The sequence below is a fragment of the Dromiciops gliroides genome, chromosome 3 (assembly GCF_019393635.1).
Source record: "Dromiciops gliroides isolate mDroGli1 chromosome 3, mDroGli1.pri, whole genome shotgun sequence".
In the NCBI taxonomy this organism is placed as follows: domain Eukaryota; kingdom Metazoa; phylum Chordata; class Mammalia; order Microbiotheria; family Microbiotheriidae; genus Dromiciops; species Dromiciops gliroides.
In genome coordinates, this window is record NC_057863.1 from 159,750,624 (window position 1) to 159,769,574 (window position 18,951).

The window sequence follows — 18,951 nt, forward strand, 5'->3', positions numbered from 1 at the left end:
TATCCAAAAATATGTGTACTTTTGTGCCCATCCCCATCACCTCTCTGTCATAGAGGGTGTAGTATGCTTCATCATGGATCCCCTGGAGACATAGTTTTACATCATCAGAGTTCTTAAGTCTTTGAAAGCTATTTTTATTTATAGTATCAACCTTCTTGTATAAATTGTTTTCATGGTTCTGCTTATTTCATTCTGTTCATGCTAACCAGAATTTCTTGGAATCATCTTTCATTTTTTTTTTATGGTGCACTAATATTTTTTTATATACCGTGATTTGCTCAGTCATTTCCTTTTTGTCTAAAAGTCAATCTAAGGCACCCCCCTTATATTCTAGTTCTTTGCTTTTTCCTCCTCTCTTTCTAGTCCTTCCTTTGGGATCAAGAAATTTGATTTACTAGTGACTATTCACTTCCCAGTTGGTCTCCCTCTTAACTCCAGCTCCCTAACCTGCTTGTTTCCCAGTTGAATTCAATGGGGTGTTTTTGTTTTTTGGTCAGGGCAATGAAGGTTAAATGACTTGTCCAGGGTCACACAGCTAGTGTCAAGTGTCTGAGGTTGAATTTGAACTCAGGTCCTCCTGAATCCAGGGCCAGTACTTTATCCACTGTGGCACCTAGCTGCTGCCACCTAGCTGAGTTAGATGTATTTCCACACCAAATTCTGTGTGCATGCATGTGTGAGCAAGTGAGTGTGTATATGTATTCATCCATCTTTTGTCCATATCAGTCAAGCATGAAGTTCATGTGATGCCCACTCTCCCCATTCTTTTTTCCATGTCTATGGAATGAACATTTGTTATCCTGCATGAAAATTATGAGAATTATTAATTCTACACTCTTCTTTCTTTTTTTATTAGTGTATTCCTTTCACTTCCCTCTCTTAAAATCCTCAGAATACAACCAATCCAATACCAGCATCTCTGTTTTTCTTTTATTGTCAATATTCTTTGAAGAGTTTGAGATTCTAATGGGATACTTAGTTCTCACAATTAAAATGTTAACATTTACATCATTACACAGCTTCTTTCAAGTACTCAAATAAATTTGCTTTTCTAGGGGTCTCTGGATTCTTGTGTCTTGGGTCATGACATTCTTGGGATTTTTCTTTTGAGATTCTTTTCAGGAGGTGATTGGTGATTTTTTTTTCTGTCTTAGCCCTCTGATTCTAGTTTTCTTTTATGATTTCTTGAAATTTAGTGCAGGCTTTTCATTTTTTTATCCTAGTTTTCAGGGCTTCCAGTGACTCTTAAATTATTTCTCCTTCACTTGCTTTCTAGATTGTTTTTTATATTAGATATCTTTCATTTTCTTCCCTTTTTTTCCAGTGTCTTGATTTTACTTAATATTTCTTACTTTTCCAAGGAATTATTGACTTCTTTTTGGTGTATTCTGGTTTTCAGGGGTTTCATTTCTTGGGTAGGGTTTACTTCTTTATCTTCTAAGCTACTTATTCTCCTTCTGTAATGGGGGAAATGAGGTACGGGTTTGGGTTAGGAGTTGGGGTTCTTAGGAATTCCTCTTTAAAGAATTACACCCTCTTGCACACAAAAGTAGTTAGAATAAGGTGGTAGTTAATTTAGGAGCAAGGGAAGGGGAGGGGGGAGGGAAGGGAAACCATGAAAGAAATCCTTGGACTTCTCATGGGGAGATAGGCACAAAGCACATGGCTCAGAGGTACCAATCTCCTCCAGCAGGAGACTGGTAGGTACTTTTATAGAAGACTGATGGGGGAGGGGTCACCATTTGACTGTGGAAAGTTCCTTTAGTGAGGGAGGACCATCCCCCACTGGTGGTAGCTGGGGGAATTGGGTGAGGAGTGGCTATGGATCTTTCTTCAGGACACAAAGGCCGCAGCCACACCCAAATTTATCTCCCCAGGGTAAGGGAGACCAGAATGAAGGGTGGGAATTGGAAGCTAGCTCAGTCTGATTTGGTTCCGCTTATCTGTCCTCTGGTTTAGCCTCTCAAGGAGAAGGTTCCTTGATGTGCCCCAGAGAATTTCTGGGGTGCTCTGCACCCCATGACACTTCCATTCCTCAAGAGCTTTGATTTCATTTTTATTTCTCTTGCTTCATTATTCTAGATATTCATGTAGTCCTTGTGGAAAATGAATTTTTTTCCTCTGAATTTCTGTTTGTACTTGTTATAGTTACTCTCTACTTTGGGAAGAGTCTCTAGATTTTGAGTAATATTTTTATATTAGTGTTTTATTTTACTTACTTGCCTCTCCAGCTTTAATTTCTGAAATGGGATTTTATTCCAGAGCCATCCTCAGACCTGCTGAGTTTTGGGGTGGGTGGTCAACCTGATTTACTTTCACTCCGGGTTCCCAGGATTCCTTTGTTGACTTCTGTGTCCCAGGGTTAGAGCCCCTGGATCTTTGAAGTTGAGAGCACTGAATCATTAAGGCCTTCTCTGGCATCTTAACAGAGAACGTTAGGGACCTTAGTCCCCCTGAGCCTTGGCTAATGGGGCCTGGGTGCTGTGACACTATACTGGTAATTGCCTGCTGCCACTATTCTATCACCCACGTCCATTACAGCTTTCTCAGAGAAGCCTTGCTTGCTTGCTTGCTGCCTCTGGACATAGGACCTTAGAAGCTTCATATTTCCTGGGTCATGTCTTGTGCTGGGAGGTTCTCCTATGTTAGTGCTGGCCTTGATGGTAGGCCATCTATCCTGTCTATCCTCAGGCTTCTGTGAAATTCTTGGATAGATGATTTTACTTACTGTAGTTTCTCACTGTGTTTTTGTTTTTGTGAGGCAGTTGGGGTTAAGTGACTTGCCCAGGGTCACACAGCTAGTAAGTGTCAAGTGTCTGAGGCTGGATTTGAACTCAGGTCCTCCTAAATCCAGGGCCAGTGTTTTATCCACTGCACCACCTAGCTGCCCCTCTCTCACTGTATTTCTTTTTTTTTTTTTCCCCCTCGGATTTGGAGATCCTCTTCTATCATGAGTTCCCTGGAACTCTTCTGTACCATTGCATTGGTGAGAAGAATATAGTCCATCACAGTAGATCAACACTCAATGTTGATGATACTGTGTACAATGTTCTTCTGGTTCTGCTCATCTCACTCATCATCAACCCACGCAAGACCCTCCAGGTTTCTCTGAACTCCTCCTGCTCATCGTTTCTTACAGCACAATAGTATTCCATTGTATTCATATACCACAACTTGTCCAGCCATTCCCCAATTGATGGGCACCCCCTCAACTTCCAATTCCTTGCCGCCATGTAAAGAGCAGCTATAAATATTTTTGTACATGTGGGTCCCTTTCCCCTTTCCATGATTTCTTTGGGAAAAAGACCCAAAAGTCTCACTGTATTTCTTAACCGTTATTTATCTGTTAAAAACCAGGATTATTCTGACATTGGTGTATGTGAGGGAGCAAGTGTAATCTCTCATTCAGCCAGTCATCTTGCCTGGAAGTCAACCCACCTTTTTTTTTTTAAACATCAGTATTCTTCTGATGATGTTATGGAACTTTAAGTAGTGGAATAATTTGAATAAATAAATTTGTAGGTTTCTCAAAGGCAATGAGGAGTCACATGGTGGCTGTGAGTAAGCTACAGCATGTTATTAATGCAAAATTGTGCAGGAGAAGTAGCATAAAGGATATCAGAAAGATATAAATAATGGAGAAGAAGGTAAGCTACTCATAAAATAATAGTGGGGGGGAAAGCCTTTATACTCTATTGGTATCCATGTAGTGTCAAGAGATCTAGAGGCAGGTCCTCGTCATGTTGGGTGGAGCCCATGGAGGATTTACAGGAGGACACAGATGTTCACGATTCACACAGGAGATGTGGATGGATTGTCATCTACACCACTGTTTATAGTAGCCATGTCAGGAGATGCACTGAAGTACTATGATACTAGTTTCTTCATTAATGACTTTACAATAGAATAGAGTCTATATCTATTTAAGTAAAAGAGGTTATAGAGGCAGCTAGGTGGTGCAGTGGATAGAGCACGGGCTCTGGAGTCAGGAGGACCTAAGTTCATATCCGGCCTCAGACACTTGACACTTACTAGCTGTGTGACCCTAGGCAAGTCACTTAACCCCAATTGCCTCACCAAAAAAAAAAAAAAAGAATGAAGAGGTTATACTTATTAAATGAAATGAAAGCTTATTAAGAGGAAATATGAAAAAAAAAAGAAAAAAAGAGGAAATATGAAAAAAAATTAAAAAGAGGAAATATGATATAATGTATAAAGGGCTAATCTTAGCATCAGGAAGACTTGAATTTAAGTTCTGTCTTTGACACATAACCAAATATAGTAAAGTCATTTAGCCTCTTAGTGGCGCAGGTAATATTCTAAGTTGTAGACAAGTTGCTGATCCATATTGATGAAAGGAGTTTCCATACCGGGAATTCCATATAGCAATTAAATCACAGATAAGGAACCAAAACTAATGGCATTCAGTTAAATATATAATTAATCTGAGAAGGATCAGAGGACCAAAACATTTGGACTGGTGTAAATTGATGTAACAGAGATGAAGTTTAACAGAGATAAATTAAACATAACTCATTTCAAAAGGAAATCGTCAACTTTAGAAGGAAGGTACCAGCTTTATTTAATTAGCAGCAAAACCTTTAGGGATCATAATGGGTTATATGTATAAAGTAAATATAATGTCATCAGTTTTAATTGTCAGTATAATAAAGTAGACAAATATGTACAAGCATAAGTTTAAATAGCATAGAGGAACTGCATAAGAATCCCTTTAGTCAGCATTGGTCAGATATGATTGTTCAAATATGATGTAAGTTTAGAGAATCATAACTTGTGAGTTTTTAGAGGAGGCCAGAGGGCTTACAATTATAAAGTTAGAAAACAGGTTTTATGAAAGGAAAAGCACATGAATTGTAGAATAGTTGATTCTTCTGCTTTTTAAAAAATACACATAATAGAAAATGTAATCAGTCTTCCAAATGAATGAATAAATGAAAAAATCATTAAGTGTTTACATGCCAAGTACTAAAGTAAGCTAGGCATATATAGCTGGGAAAGCAAGATATTCACTGGAGAGTGAAGGCATATTGTGTGGGTAATGGTGAATAGGTATTCTATTTTACTGGAGAACTTTTTTTTTTAAGACCAAAAATGTAGCTCTAAGGATTTTGTTTCCTGCCTAAAGGGCAAATTGATACTAGTTCAGGTTCCCAAGGGAAGTCAGAGAATCTTCTCTCTTTGGAAATCTTTAAGAATAGACAGACCTCTGAGGCAGCTAGGTGGCACAGTGGATAATGCACCAGCTCTGGATTCAGGAGGACCTGAGTTCAAATCCGGTCTCAGACACCTGACACTTACTAGCTGTGTGACCCTGGGCAAGTGACAATCCCCATCGCCCCGCAAAAAAAAATAAATAAATAAAAGAATTAAAAAAAAATAGACAGGGGCAGCTAGGTGGCGCAGTGGATAGAGCACGGCCCTGGAGTCAGGAGGACCTGAGTTCAAATCCGGCCTCAGACACTTAACACTTACTAGCTGTGTGAAGAACAGACAGACCTCTTTCAGGGATGGTAGTTATTCCAGAAAACTGGGAGATACTTGTATTTGAAGGGTAGAGACAAGAAATTTACCCTATAACTAATCCCATTTACCCTTAGAACTAACTCATGGTTATAGTTTATCACACACTATCCATGTATATCTTGTCTACAGAGCCAGACTAGAAAATCTTTGAGGATATGAATGATTTCCACTTCTTTTTTTATCCCTAATACTTTCTAGAAGCATTCAGTAAATGTTGGTTAAATTAACATTGTCTCTAAGTCACTGTGTTCCCAGAAGGCTTCTGGAATGCCAGAAAGACAAGAAGGGCCTGTGAATAGTGACAATTCACTTATCTAAAAGTAGCATTTATTAGTGTCTAATGTCAGGCCCCTCTCCACAGGGAGTTTCATTCTTTTGAGGGAAAACAGTGTAAACACAGAAAATACAAAATATATACAAAGTATTTTCTAGGAGGAAGGTACAAGCAACTTTTGGGATAAAGATAGGCTTCCTTTGGGAGGTGAGCTATGAAGGAAGCCAGGTAGGATGTAAAAAGATAGAATGCAATCTAGGCATGGGGGCTAGTTAACCTGTGCAAAGAAAATGGAATGTTGGGATTGGTGACTATCAAGTAGGCCAGATTGGTCAGACCATGATGGAGAGTCCTGTGCCATTCATCTAGAAAGGTCATCCAGAGCCAGAATGGATAGGGCTTTAAGAAGCAAACAGAGGAATTTGTATTTGATCCTAGAAGCAAAAGGAAAACTTTAACTGCTTGAGTAGGCAAATGATATACTCATATTTGTATTTTAAGAATATCAAACTTTTCATCTCTTAGATGAAAAAAAATGTTTAGATAGGGGAGAGGAGAGAGCCTTTGCAGAGAAAAGCATGAGGAAGTTGTTTTAGCAGCCGGCTAGAGGTGATAAAGGCCCAAGCCAGAGTTGTGGTTATGCAAGTAGAGGCAAGGACTGGATAAAAAATGTTATGGAGGTGGAATTGACAAGATTTTGAAAATGGTTTGATTAGAGGGAGTAAGGGTAATGAAAGTATAGAAGATAAGCATGTGAACCTGAGTGACTGGAAGAATGGTGGTGCCCTCCACAGAGGACTGAAAAGACAGGAAAAAGGAATGGTTTGGAAGAAAAGATGAGTTCTGTTTTGGACCTGTTGAATTGGATTGAAGATTGATTGAAGAACCTGAAGTTCCCAATCTCCAAATCCAAGAATGCTTAGCTGGACCTGGATGGGTCCTTTTTATGACTTCCAGTAATTTGTGGTAGCTATATCTTTTTCTCTTGAGCTAATTAGATGAGCACTTGAGCTGCCTTCTACCTCCAACTTTCTATGATATGTAGAATGCTTAGTTTTCTGCCTGTTTTCCCATAGAAGGGCCAGGTGGTTCAGGAAACTTCCAGAACCCTATAAAGCAACTGTATAACCCAGGTCAAACTTTGAACATAAGCTACATTTGGGTTCAAAACACAAAAATTGCCTAGTGGGAAGATTAGTGCTAGGAACCTAGAGAAATGTGGTATTTAGAAAAGAAAGGAGAGGGGCGGCTAGGTGGCACAGTGGATAAAGCACCGGCCCTGGAGTCAGGAGTACCTGAGTTCAAATCCGGCCTCAGACACTTGACACTTACTAGCTGTGTGACCCTGGGCAAGTCACTTAACCCCCATTGCCCCACAAAAAAAAAAAAAGAAAAGAAAAGAAAAGAAAGGAGAGTGTCATTGAAGGGTATTTGCTTACCTTCCTTTTGGTGTTACTGACGATCATTTGTCTCTGTGTGAGTTTCTGCTCAATATTAGGCAATAGTTCAGTACCAAGATTTTGAAATGTTTCATTGCATTATGAGATCAAGTAGGGAACTTTAGCATATTTTAAGACCTGAGTAAAGTTGGCTAATCAGCATTTAACACATACGACAGCATTTCGATTTCTGGTATTTGAAGGCTAGACTTTATTCACTCCTTGCCTATTTAGAATGTGAATAAGTAGTCATATTGTGTACAACTGTGAAAACATTCTTAGAGAAGTAGAATAAAATAAAATTGAGATTTAGTAAGAATAGATGCAAGGCAGTCCATTTAAAAGGAAAATATCTAGCAGTTTTAGGAGTTGACTAGCTTTGCATATCTGGTAGAACAATATTAGAGGATCATCGTAGATTATTCATAACATATACTGCTGCTTTTTATATTTGTTATGACAAAGTAGACATAATGTAAAATATGAACATATTAATGTGCTTTACTGTGAAATGAGCCAATATGCCTATCCAAACAGAAATGAGGGAGTGAAGGGAAGAGGGGTAGATGATGTTGCAAAATGGTACATTTCCTACCTATGTGGCTATTTACATAATTGTGTTTTATAACATTTCCTGTACTTTTCTTTAAGTTGATGCCTTCCTAATTATAGATTTTCAAGAGAATGCCTTATTGTACCCCAAATTATATAGTGCTTTAAAAAGATACCTTCTCACTGGTTTACTAAAGAGCTTATAAACTTGTAATTACATAACATAATTCAGGTTGAAGGATAAAAAAATAGCTTGTTCTATTAAAAGATCCTGGTATCATGATATAATGGAATACAGAGCTTTCAAAGATTTATATTTTTTTAATTTCCCTTTTTTAAAAGAAAAAATGTTCATTATAATCATCATGTGTCATATAGAATTATGGTCAAACTGAAATGCACATATTCTCTTTTGTGAGCTCTGTACTGTTAATTATAAATGGACTTGCTTTTGTGGAAGTGAAAGCACCACTTATTCCAGCAAATTACCTTTGTGGCATATGTACCTGCTTGTTAGACAGCTTGTGGTCACCTGTGAGCTGAGCATAGATCAACTCCCACCTTTATTATCTGTACACCTGTGCAAGGCTTCACCACAGCCATGAGCTCTACAGTGTTACAATGAAATCTAACTTTCTCCTTCCAAATCACAAATATGACCCATCATTACCATTAACTATAGCTATATCTAGTAATTATAAAGCTATCAGTCAATAAACACTTATTAAATGCCTACTATGTGCCAGGCAATGTGCTAAACACTAAGCTAGGAGAGGGAAAGCCAGCTTCCTGTGTGGCATTTTTATTTTCAAGGTTCCGGCCTTTTTTATGATATTTGCTTTACAAAGGATAAGGAAAATAAAAACAGCATAGTTGGGCATATTTAAAGAGTTATCCTCTCCTAAGGAATACTGAATTTTTCTCTTTATTTTTAAACTTAAAGAACATATCTCTCACCCAATTTGTAGTTTAGATGAATAATAATAAACTCAGATTTTTTGGAACTGTGAATTACCTTATGTAAATTGAATTGTAGCAACATGCTTGTCCTTTTTTGCTCATTAGAGAAAACTGTTTGATTTAGTGACTCTTGTGCCATCTTAATATTAGTTCCCATAACCTGGCTCAGTGTATAGAGACCCCTCCAGAGAAGGCTTGTTCAGTAGTTCAGAGATGTTAATTCCAGCTTTTAAGATTTTCCTTCTTCTCCAAGAAAACGTATCCCCTTCCCAGCAGGAATTTGTGGATAGTAAGATGCAGACACAGGCTTCATGCACAAAAAGGTTGTGTTTTGGAGTTTCTTTTTGTTTGTGGTGGGTTGGGGGGGGGACAGCATTCACCCTTCTTTTTCTTTTCTTTCTTTTTTTTTTTTTTTACAAACTCTCCCTATAAATACCATCTTGTCAGGAGTTGGACAATGGACCTTCTACTACTTTTGAGGCCCTTACCCAACAAGCTATTGGTACATTGATCCATCACAAGATTTCAGTTAGGGAACAAACATACCGGTGAAAATCAGGCCAAGCGTGTAGATTGACTCATGAATGTAAGTAGACGAGTGTTGAAAGTGATGCATTATGTCATTGTAACATATTGACATTATCAATTATATGTTATTAAACAGCTCAGCTAACTGAATGATTTACCTTGTGTTTAACTGCCTTTTTCAATTAAAGGGAGCAAATGCTGGGGAACTAGGGCACAACAGTAGAAACCATATATTTTCTCCTGTTAACACCAGCATTGCTGACATGCAAGTGATGGGAGTGTTGGCGTTTTGCTGCAGGCTGTAATGCGCCAGTTTAAATGGCCTCAAAAAGTGATTAATGATTAGGAGCAGGGCTGTTACACAGCTTCACAGCTCTTTTCCTCAATGCATTTCCATTTATGTCAACTAGCTGCACACTTGGGAGGTGTTATTTCAAAGTAGTCAACACTGTTTATTCTGCTGCCATTTGTTTCCATTTCATAGGTCCCTTTGGTTTTCTCAATATAGCTAATGTTTCTTTAGAGTGGTAAGCTTCATTGATTTTTTTAAAAGATTACCCAGAGGATTCTTACTGTTGTGACCAAAACCTAAACTGTTGAACTTTGGTGCCAATAAGGGTAGTCTTGCTGTTCATGAATTGATCTTTAATGTGAAAGGTATAGACTGTAGTGAAAGGGGAAAACCGAGACCTTGAATTCAATTTCTGATCTTTAGATTATGATGATACCTTGATCAGGGTATTTTAGTTGGGTGTGTGTGTGTGTGTGTGTGTGTGTGTGTGTGTGTGAAATCTTATTGTATTTGCCTCTAACTTGAGCTCGTGGATTTCACACAGATAACTAAGCATAGCAATTCTTAAACTTGTAATGGTCTTAAAATGAGATGGATCTATCATTTGAGGTTCATATTCTTTTTGCACGGGGGCAATGAGGGTTAAGTGACTTGCCCAGGGTCACACAGCTAGTAAGAGTCAAGTGTCTGAGGCCAGATTTGAACTCAGGTCCCTCCTGAATCCAGGGCCAGTGCGTTACCCACTGTGCCACCTCGCTGCCCCCGAGGTTCATATTCAGTAGAAGTTGAAGATGTTCATTAACCAACTAGATTTGTTCCATCTTAAAGCATACCTAGCTGCTCTAATAATCATCTGGTATTTAAATGTGCTAAATTCTGCAAAGTAATTTGCCACCTTAGTGTTGCCTTTTCTTGTAAGAAAACCGGCCAGGGGTGGGGGGGTGGGTGTGAGTGTGGAGGGGGGTGGCAGCTAGGTGGCTCAGTGGATAAAACACCGGCCCTGGATTCAGGAGGACCTGAGTTCAAATATGGCCTCAGACACTTGACATTTACTAGCTGTGTGACCCTGGACAAGTCACTTAACCCTCGTTGCCCTGTAAAAAAAAGGGGGGGGGGGAGAAGAAGAAAGAAAAAAGAAAAGGAGTGTGTGCAAGTGATGATCATATACATACAAACCCACACACTTATAGGTATATGGGCATTCGTGGGGAGAGTAGAAAGTGAAAGTTTGCTTCTCATAATAAATAACTTCAACATGGGCTGCTTAAAGAAAAGTCCATGATTGGGCCACACAGAGAAAGCTCCACATTACTTTAACCTTTTTTTTTTTTTTAAAATAATAAAGCCAGTAAACAAGAATTAATCATCTGAGCGCTGATGAGCTCATCAAAAGGGAGAGAAGAGGGGTTTTGTAAGAAATGATCCAAGCTTAGATTGCTGATCTTTTGGAATAATAAAAGAATATAACAGGATAAATAGCATCTCCATTAGAATCTCTCCCTGTGAATCTGAAGTCCCCAGCTAGAATATTTGGAATGTTTTAATGGTGGAGTTGGACTCATTCCTTCAGTGACAGATGAAAATAGCTTTGTCCCCATTGGAACGTCACTTACTCCCGTCACAAATAACTGCTACTAGCTAATTGGCCTCTATGGAAAATGTGAAGTAGAATGAACTTTATTGTTAACAGAACAAACTTTAAGACTTGGGAAAGGATTTCTTTCTGCCATGTGGATGGATGGGTCACTGAACCATCTGCTTCAGATAGTTTGCAAGGGTTACTTATTAACTCAGGAGCCAAACGTGAGATGAAAATTTCTGACCATTTGAAAATTATAGTCTCCTTGTTTTTATAAGCATATGTCACAGTTCCATAAACTTTTTACATTTTGATTTCTGGCAGACATGACCATTTTCATGATGACTGCTTAAATTGTGATGTAAAAATTATTTTTTTCTTTACACTATTACAAGAGTTTTTACAGACTTGAAGAAATATGGCTTATGGGCAGAAAGCAAAGGTTTCAAAGGAACCTCATCTCCATATGGTTTTACTTGATAATCCTTTATCCTCCATCTTAGGCTCTCATTCCGTTGCTTTCTTGCCTGTGGCTACATTTCTATCTCTGCATCAATTAGCACAGTGATTTATACAACAAGCAAGCAGTTTAGAGGTAATGGTACACAATTAACATCTCATTCCACCATAAAGGGTATGCTAAATACCCCAGTCATTGCTTTCTCTGCCTGGAATTGAAATAAGTGTTTGTCCTAATTCATATGCTATCTGATGTGAAGTGGGCCTGCTTTGTACTGCACTACACCATTAATCTAATTATAGATAGCTGCAAATGAAGTGCTGTCTGAGCAGGGAGAAGGAAGAAAATAGCCTTTTGTCATTTAGCATGACTCTGTGAAGCAAGATCACACTTTACACGGCAATACGGCAAAATGGAAATCTGAATCACATTGCTGCCTGTTGCATCTTTTCTAATTACAACAGCATTGTAAACACAACTGGGCGCTGATATAAATAGAGCTGTAGATATGCTGTCATGTGGGTTGTAGGAGAAAGTCCTCAGAGTGCTGTTGGATTAAATGATGCATCCTGATTGACAGCTACCTTGAGACTGCGCTGATGGAGTTGTCAAAGCATTATGCTAACAGGCTGCTCCAGTGACTGCAGATGTACAAAGCTCTGAGGTTCACACAGCTTTCTAACCGCTATCTGTTCATTTCACCTTGTTCGTCTGGGTTGTAACTCCAAGAGAAGGACATCCACAGGCTTTAACTCTGTATGTTTTGTTTTGTTTTGTTTTTTAACTATTAAGCCTTTAAGCTAAAGTGTTTGGAGAATGTTATTTTGCATGGCTTTTAACCCTTGTTATGTTTTTCTAGAGTGTTAATTATGTATCACACAATGAATTGCAAATGGAAGAATGTAGTTGAATTACAATTTTAATTAAGTTTTTACTGCTTCTGTTTGGTGATTTTCTTTACTCTGTGGGTAAAGATGCATCATTTTGTGGCCAAGTCCTTTCTCACCATCTACAGAGAGAGACAGAGATAGATACACACACAAAACAATTTTTCTCCCGTTTGTTATCAGCAGTGTAGACATTTATGTGAACATTTTTGAGTTAGCCCTCACTGCCACACTATGAAATAAATTAGTTCTATAATCAAACTTTCAGGATGACTGTGATTGAGTTTTAAAATCTTGTTAGAAGAAATCCTTGTCTGTTAAGAAATACTGCATCTCACCTAATTCAATAGGAGTGCATATTCCCTGTTCTCATTCACATTTGCTCTGTACTTCAGAATGGTAAGAAAATTGATGAAAAATAATTTTCACTACTAGTTTAGTACTGTTTATATTGAATCAGATGCATACTTTGATAAGCACCCTTTCCCTTTGGCTTTAAGTTGGCCAACAGTTGGCATTTCTAAGGCCACGTTAAGTAGAGGTGCAGTGTTAAAGATGGGGAAAAGTGACTGCTGCTCATAAAATATCCATTTGGAAATTGACAGTGAATATTATTGGGGTTGGGGGATACAAAAACCAGTTACTCCCACAATACATCCAGAAGGATGACAGTAGACCCTTTAAAATCGTGGCTGAAAATAATGTAAATTGTAAATCCAGTCTACTCCACAACCCAAACAATTCATAAATCATACATTCATATCAGTATATCAGATTGTTCTGGTAAAATCCCTGGTAAATCTGGAGGGCTTACAAATGAGGATGTGGATTTAAAATACATAAGGAGAATCATGTATTAAGTTAATGCAATCACTAGCAGGATGCTATTTTGTGACCATTCTTAAGCTGTAGTCTATCCTGCTTTTCACGGGGGGGGGGGGGGGGGGGGGGGGGGGATATCCTGAGCTGTTTACGGAGCTCCTGGTTTTGTCTGTTTTGTATTTTTCTAGAGAAGTGACGTGATTAAGATGTGGGTGACCACCCCTGAATTACAGTTGGATACCAGGTCTTCACTTCATCTTTCCCTTTTACCTTGGGTTACACTGAGCTAACAATGGCTTCCTGTTAAAAGGGAGTGGTGGCCAATTTTAAAAACAATTCTCGTGTTTCTTTTCTTTGTCTTGCCTTGGTACTTTTCTCTTTGGTCTCTAATACAGCTGGTAGGTACGATTAGACCCTTTTTTATTCTTATTAGAGAAATTTTCTTGTTAGATATGGTTTTGCATTGCAAGCACCATAAAATTAATTTGTCGCGAGACCTAGGACAGTGTCCTGTTACCATCATTAGGCTACCAGGTACCATCCCATTCCCTTCCATTCTTCTTGCATTATGAATGAGGAGCCCAACCGTCCTGTGGACAAGAAACACCTGTTTTCTTTCCAGAACACAAAGTGAACTCGTATTCAGGTACTTTTTCTTAACTTTACTTTGGTGGAAGATTTATCCCCTGAAGCCCTGCAGAGTAAAGTGACATCTACTGATGAAATCAGAGCTGATCAGCTACAGATTCCATGACTGCTAAATTCTACCAATGAGCTCCTCATGACACAAGCAGATGTTTCTCATGTTTTAGGCAATGAAAACCTTATGGCTTCTTCTAGTGTTGCACTTCTCTCCCCTGCCATCCATTGACCAAAAGCCTGGCCCATATCTGAAAACATCAACTTTGGGGTTTTTTGCTCCTTTTTCGGGGGAGGGGGAGAGGAATTGGGAGGAGAGAGAGGGTTGTTCACTTGACAAAATGTACTCTTCTAAGGAGTATCTCAGAAGCCAGTCATTGCATGGAATTGCTCATTACAAAGCTGGGATCATATTGCCTTCTGAACTGAACTTTACCAACCTTCAACATTCTAAGGAACAAACAAGCAGGATTTGTGATGAAAGCATTACATACATTGTTACTCCTTTTTTGAGGCACCAGAAAGCCTGTGCATGTCTCACCAGGAAGTTTGCCCTGATGGGCTCATATGCAGCATTCCATTTAGCTTCCAAGCCTAGCAATCACACCCCTGTCTAATGTTTTTTTGGGGAGCCAGGATATTGTTTTAAGAAGGGAAGTTTGTATGACTATTCTGGTGGGGTCAGGACAACAGTAGTCCAACATCAAAGGTAATCTTAAGAGAACCTTCTCTTTGCCTCATCTTTTTATATTCAAAAAGGTCATTTCTAAGCCAACTATGAAAAACAAGGCCTTTCCTTAGGAGTTTACTGTTATTATTTTTCATTTGATTACAATAACTTGCCTATCCCCCAAACAGATTTAAGAACAATAAACAAATACAAAAGGAAAAGGAACATCTCAAACATCTCATCAATAACAAAGACCTGCATCTGAAGGCATTTAAGTTCTCTGACTCTTTCACATCTCATTCCAAGCAAAGCTGGAATCCTACAGAGAGAGGAATCTAAAAGATAGGAAAATTATAAAAATAGTAGAGGGATATGGAGTTGTTGGTCAGGATATTATCATTTCTAGGGGGGGAACGAGGGCCTCAGTAGAAAACCAGAGCACTTTATTCCTGTTAATGATATACTTTGTGATCCAGCTAGCACTTCAACTTTTAAGTGTCCCCATAGCCATAGAAAATAGTAAAGCAAATGACCCTGTTTTTTGTGTAAAAAGTTACTTTTCCTGAATTGGCAGTTTGAAGTTTTAAAGTAGACTATTTGAGGGGGAAAAAATTATACACAAAGTTATCGATACACTCAGCCCTCAAAACTAAATTAGCTAAGTGTGTAACCTTTTAAAATGTCACGGGTACAACATTTTAACCCAATGCTGGCTTACTTTTGTTGTCGAGACACAGATTTGGTTGTGTTTTGGTGTGGGTTCTTTTGTTTTGTTTTAATTTTCAAACTGTTGGTACAAAGCAGACACTAACCACAGATACTGAAACTGTGAAAATTGGTATAATTGTATTTTCTCCCCTCCCCCCCCCCCAGATTTAATGAAGGACTTTTAAGTACAATTTATCTTTGATAAATAGTCCCTCTGCCCAGAATGTTTATTAGACTGACAGCAGAAGGCACTCTCCTGGCTTTTTTTCTTTACCACTTATGACTCAGATGAATTTTAATAGGAGCAAAAAGCTTTTCTTTGCACTGTAATTTCACTTAAGGATCATATCCTTCAGCAACTGGCAGACACTTGTATGTCTTGATTGCAAAACACACACTCAAGAGTAAAGAAACATGCAAAAGATGTTATTATTCAACCTGTCACATTGTCACAAATCTACTTCAAACTTACCTTATCCGAGCTCCCCGTGAGCCTGTTCCCCGCCCCACCCCCCATAATAAACAGTATACATTAATGTCCTTCTCTGTGCTGAGAGGTAAATAACTAAGCTTATTGGGGAGGGGGCTGGGGGCGGTGGAAGGTAAGCTCTCTACATTAATTAACATCCTGATTGATGCCCACAAGAGGCTTTGAGTTAGTGCAGCTTTTTGCGTACAAAATGGTGCTAGGCGGGATCAGCCATCCCCAAGACAAATACATTTTGGTCAGAGTGCTAAAATCTCCAGGTGCTGGGTTCAGCTTCCCAAAATAACACTCCTTCCCATTATTTGATTTGGGTTCTCATTTGATTTGAAGCAAGGGTAGTTCCCATAGGTATGGTGGAGAGAGAAACACCTTCCTTCCCTGGGAGCCCCCCTTTCCTGGGGCCAGCCTGCCCAGCCTCCAGGGTGTCTGAAGTACCCATCTTGTTCTGGGAGGCAGAAGTTAGTCTCCTTCACTAGGAAACCACCCCCTGCCCAGAGAGAAGACCCCATTGCTTCAGAAAAAAAGCCAGTGGTTTCCATAGTGAATAGAATATTTTTAGTGGAACGTGTTGATATTTGTTTCATCAAAATATCAATTTGAATTTTAAATGCTCTTCAGCCTGGAATGCTTATTGAAGTCTTTTGTTTAAATGATTGATGAATAGCAATGGACTCTTGTCTTCCTGGAGGCGCGAAGCAGAAAGTTTGAGACAGAAGTCTGCTGCCATCTACTGGTGCAGGGCCCTCATGGCTCGCCAGGCCCACAGTAAACTCCCTGGATTGTCTCTATTCAGCAGGAATAAGTGTTGAAGTGGGGAGGTAGAAGGGGAAATGATGACCTGTTAAATCTGTATGGTTAAGCTTATTTTTCTTCATTATGCAGTGGCATTTTACTAATTGCTTCTTTGTGTCTAACTTTGGAGTAGGCATCTCCCCCCAAAACTATTTTTAGATATTTTTTTAACAATGTATCTCGAATACAGCATTTCATATTTTGTATTTGTAATTAAATTGTACCTGAGAACAATGTCTAGTTGAGATGTTTTATTACTGTATAATTCAGACTTCTAAAAGCTAAAAAAAAATGAATTTGTGCTCATAAAAATTCATGAAGAAATCCTACAACTTAAATTATTTTGTTGCTTTTTTTTTTCTTTAAGTATAAGGTACATATCTTAACCGAGCTTGCTGCAAAGTTGAACAAATTTATGTTGGAGAAAATAGCAGAGGACACGAGCAGTATTTTGAGATCGCCAATGCCTGGAGTGGTGGTTGCAGTCTCTGTGAAGCCAGGAGACATGGTAAGTGATATGACTTTTAAATACGGGCTGTATTGTAAGCTCCTCTCCTCAAATTGCCTTCACAGCATCCCTGAAAGCACAAATCAGTCTTTCCAGTGCTTTCATTAGTCAGTAAAGTAGATTATAGTTCAGACCATATGCACTGACTATTTCTTTACATCAGTTATACTCTCAGAAGACACATTTTTGAGTGCCTGAGAAACCATTTGTAAATGGAATAGAAATTAGGCCAAATTCATTCTGTTGTGGTTAAGAGAAAATTTGGCTTTTAGTTGTATTTTACTTTACAATATTTCCATTTAATATCATGAGTGCACTCTGGGGTTTGAACAGCCTACCAGGGAGGATCTTCTGGTCTTCTACAAGCAGTACCGCTGAGAAAGAATTCTCTTAAGGGGAAGCCTTCTCTTGACATAAGGAATAAAGAGCTAATTGGGAAGAAGGAAAGTAGGACCAAAAAAAAGTGCATCTTCCAGGTCTTAAGGATAAGTTCCGTGTTGAGTTCACCTTTGCTGTTAAACTTTGTAATACTGAATCACAAATAATAGTTTGTTATTGCTTAATTGTTAAGCATTTAATCCCTAAGGATGAGATTGTGCCTCCACCTCCAATTAGTAGTGTATTGAATGGTCAGGTTAATAGCAATTGTGGTGTGTTTCAGCACCCTTTTCTAGATATCTTTCTGTCAATTAATTAAAAAAAGGAAATAATCTTTGGATGTAATCAAACATTTTATAAAAGCTTTCTCTTTGGTTTTAAGGGGGAAAAGGAAAAAAAACAAACCCAACAACCACCACCACACTATAACGGATAGGCTTGATTGATTCTGTTTTATATTTTAGTTAAGCCTAAAGTTTATATGATTTCTTTCAAAGATTGAATTGAATTTTCTTCCTTGTTTCGTTATTGATGTAAATGAAATAAATACCAACACCAGCAGGGCCTTGTGTACATTTTTAGAAATGGTGTATATAAAAAAAGAATTTGCAGCCAATGGAGGTTAGAATAGAAGCAGAAACTGTTAGGTAGAAAAAATTATTTAATGAATAGAATGCATCATTCCCAACATTTCCATAAAGGGTAAAAAATGTAAAGTGGCCAAGTAATGATGAATTACTTCTCAGCTTTGTTTTGCTCTTGCTGACAGAGATCGTGTATTCAGATTTTGTGGTTTATATCTGGAACATGTGATAGAAAAGATAAGTAGAGGCTGGTGATTTTTTTTTAAGTAGAGGAATCAGTATTCTTGGTCCTGTAGGTATAGGATCATGAGAAGCTAGATCCTTGGCTATAGAATTCAGAAATCTTCTCTCCCCCCCCCCCTCCCCCAACATAATTGGAGGAAACCCACAAACTTCTGGGTAAAGTAAAATATAAGGAGATTTAAAAAAAAATTCTCGTTCAGCTTTTTGCTGAAGGTATAGAACGGCAAGACATCTGAACAACATAATTACGTGTGTTCCTCCAACCTGAACTTGTCAGTACTAATTGTGTAGCTTTGATTACAAAATAGACAGGTTCTTTAAAGAGGATTTAACTTAAATCCTTCCTTTTCCAGGACCAGTGTCAAAACTTGCAAGAAATGAGGCAGCATTAGCTCTCTGGGCTAAATAAGTGTTGAGATGTGAAATGATTCAAATTTCACGTCAGGTCTAGTCAGGAGAAGCAGCTGCTTTGAGGGTAGCAAACAGGGCTGGAATACACTCCTAAAAGCAGACTTTTTTTTCAAACCACCGTTTTCTCAGATTCTAATTTCTACATCAATCAAAAATTGAAAGCAATGATGTATTTTATATTTACCCATGAATGA

The 18,951-nt window shown here is 38.4% G+C and overlaps 1 protein-coding gene across 1 annotated transcript in view; it reads left to right on the top strand.

Annotated features, from left to right (window-relative positions):
* Positions 1-18,951, top strand: part of PCCA (propionyl-CoA carboxylase subunit alpha) — a 496,164-nt gene that overhangs the window by 463,526 nt on the left and 13,687 nt on the right. The window contains 1 exon segment of the mRNA XM_043998838.1: positions 17,001-17,141. Within this exon segment, the coding sequence (XP_043854773.1) occupies positions 17,001-17,141 (141 nt within the window).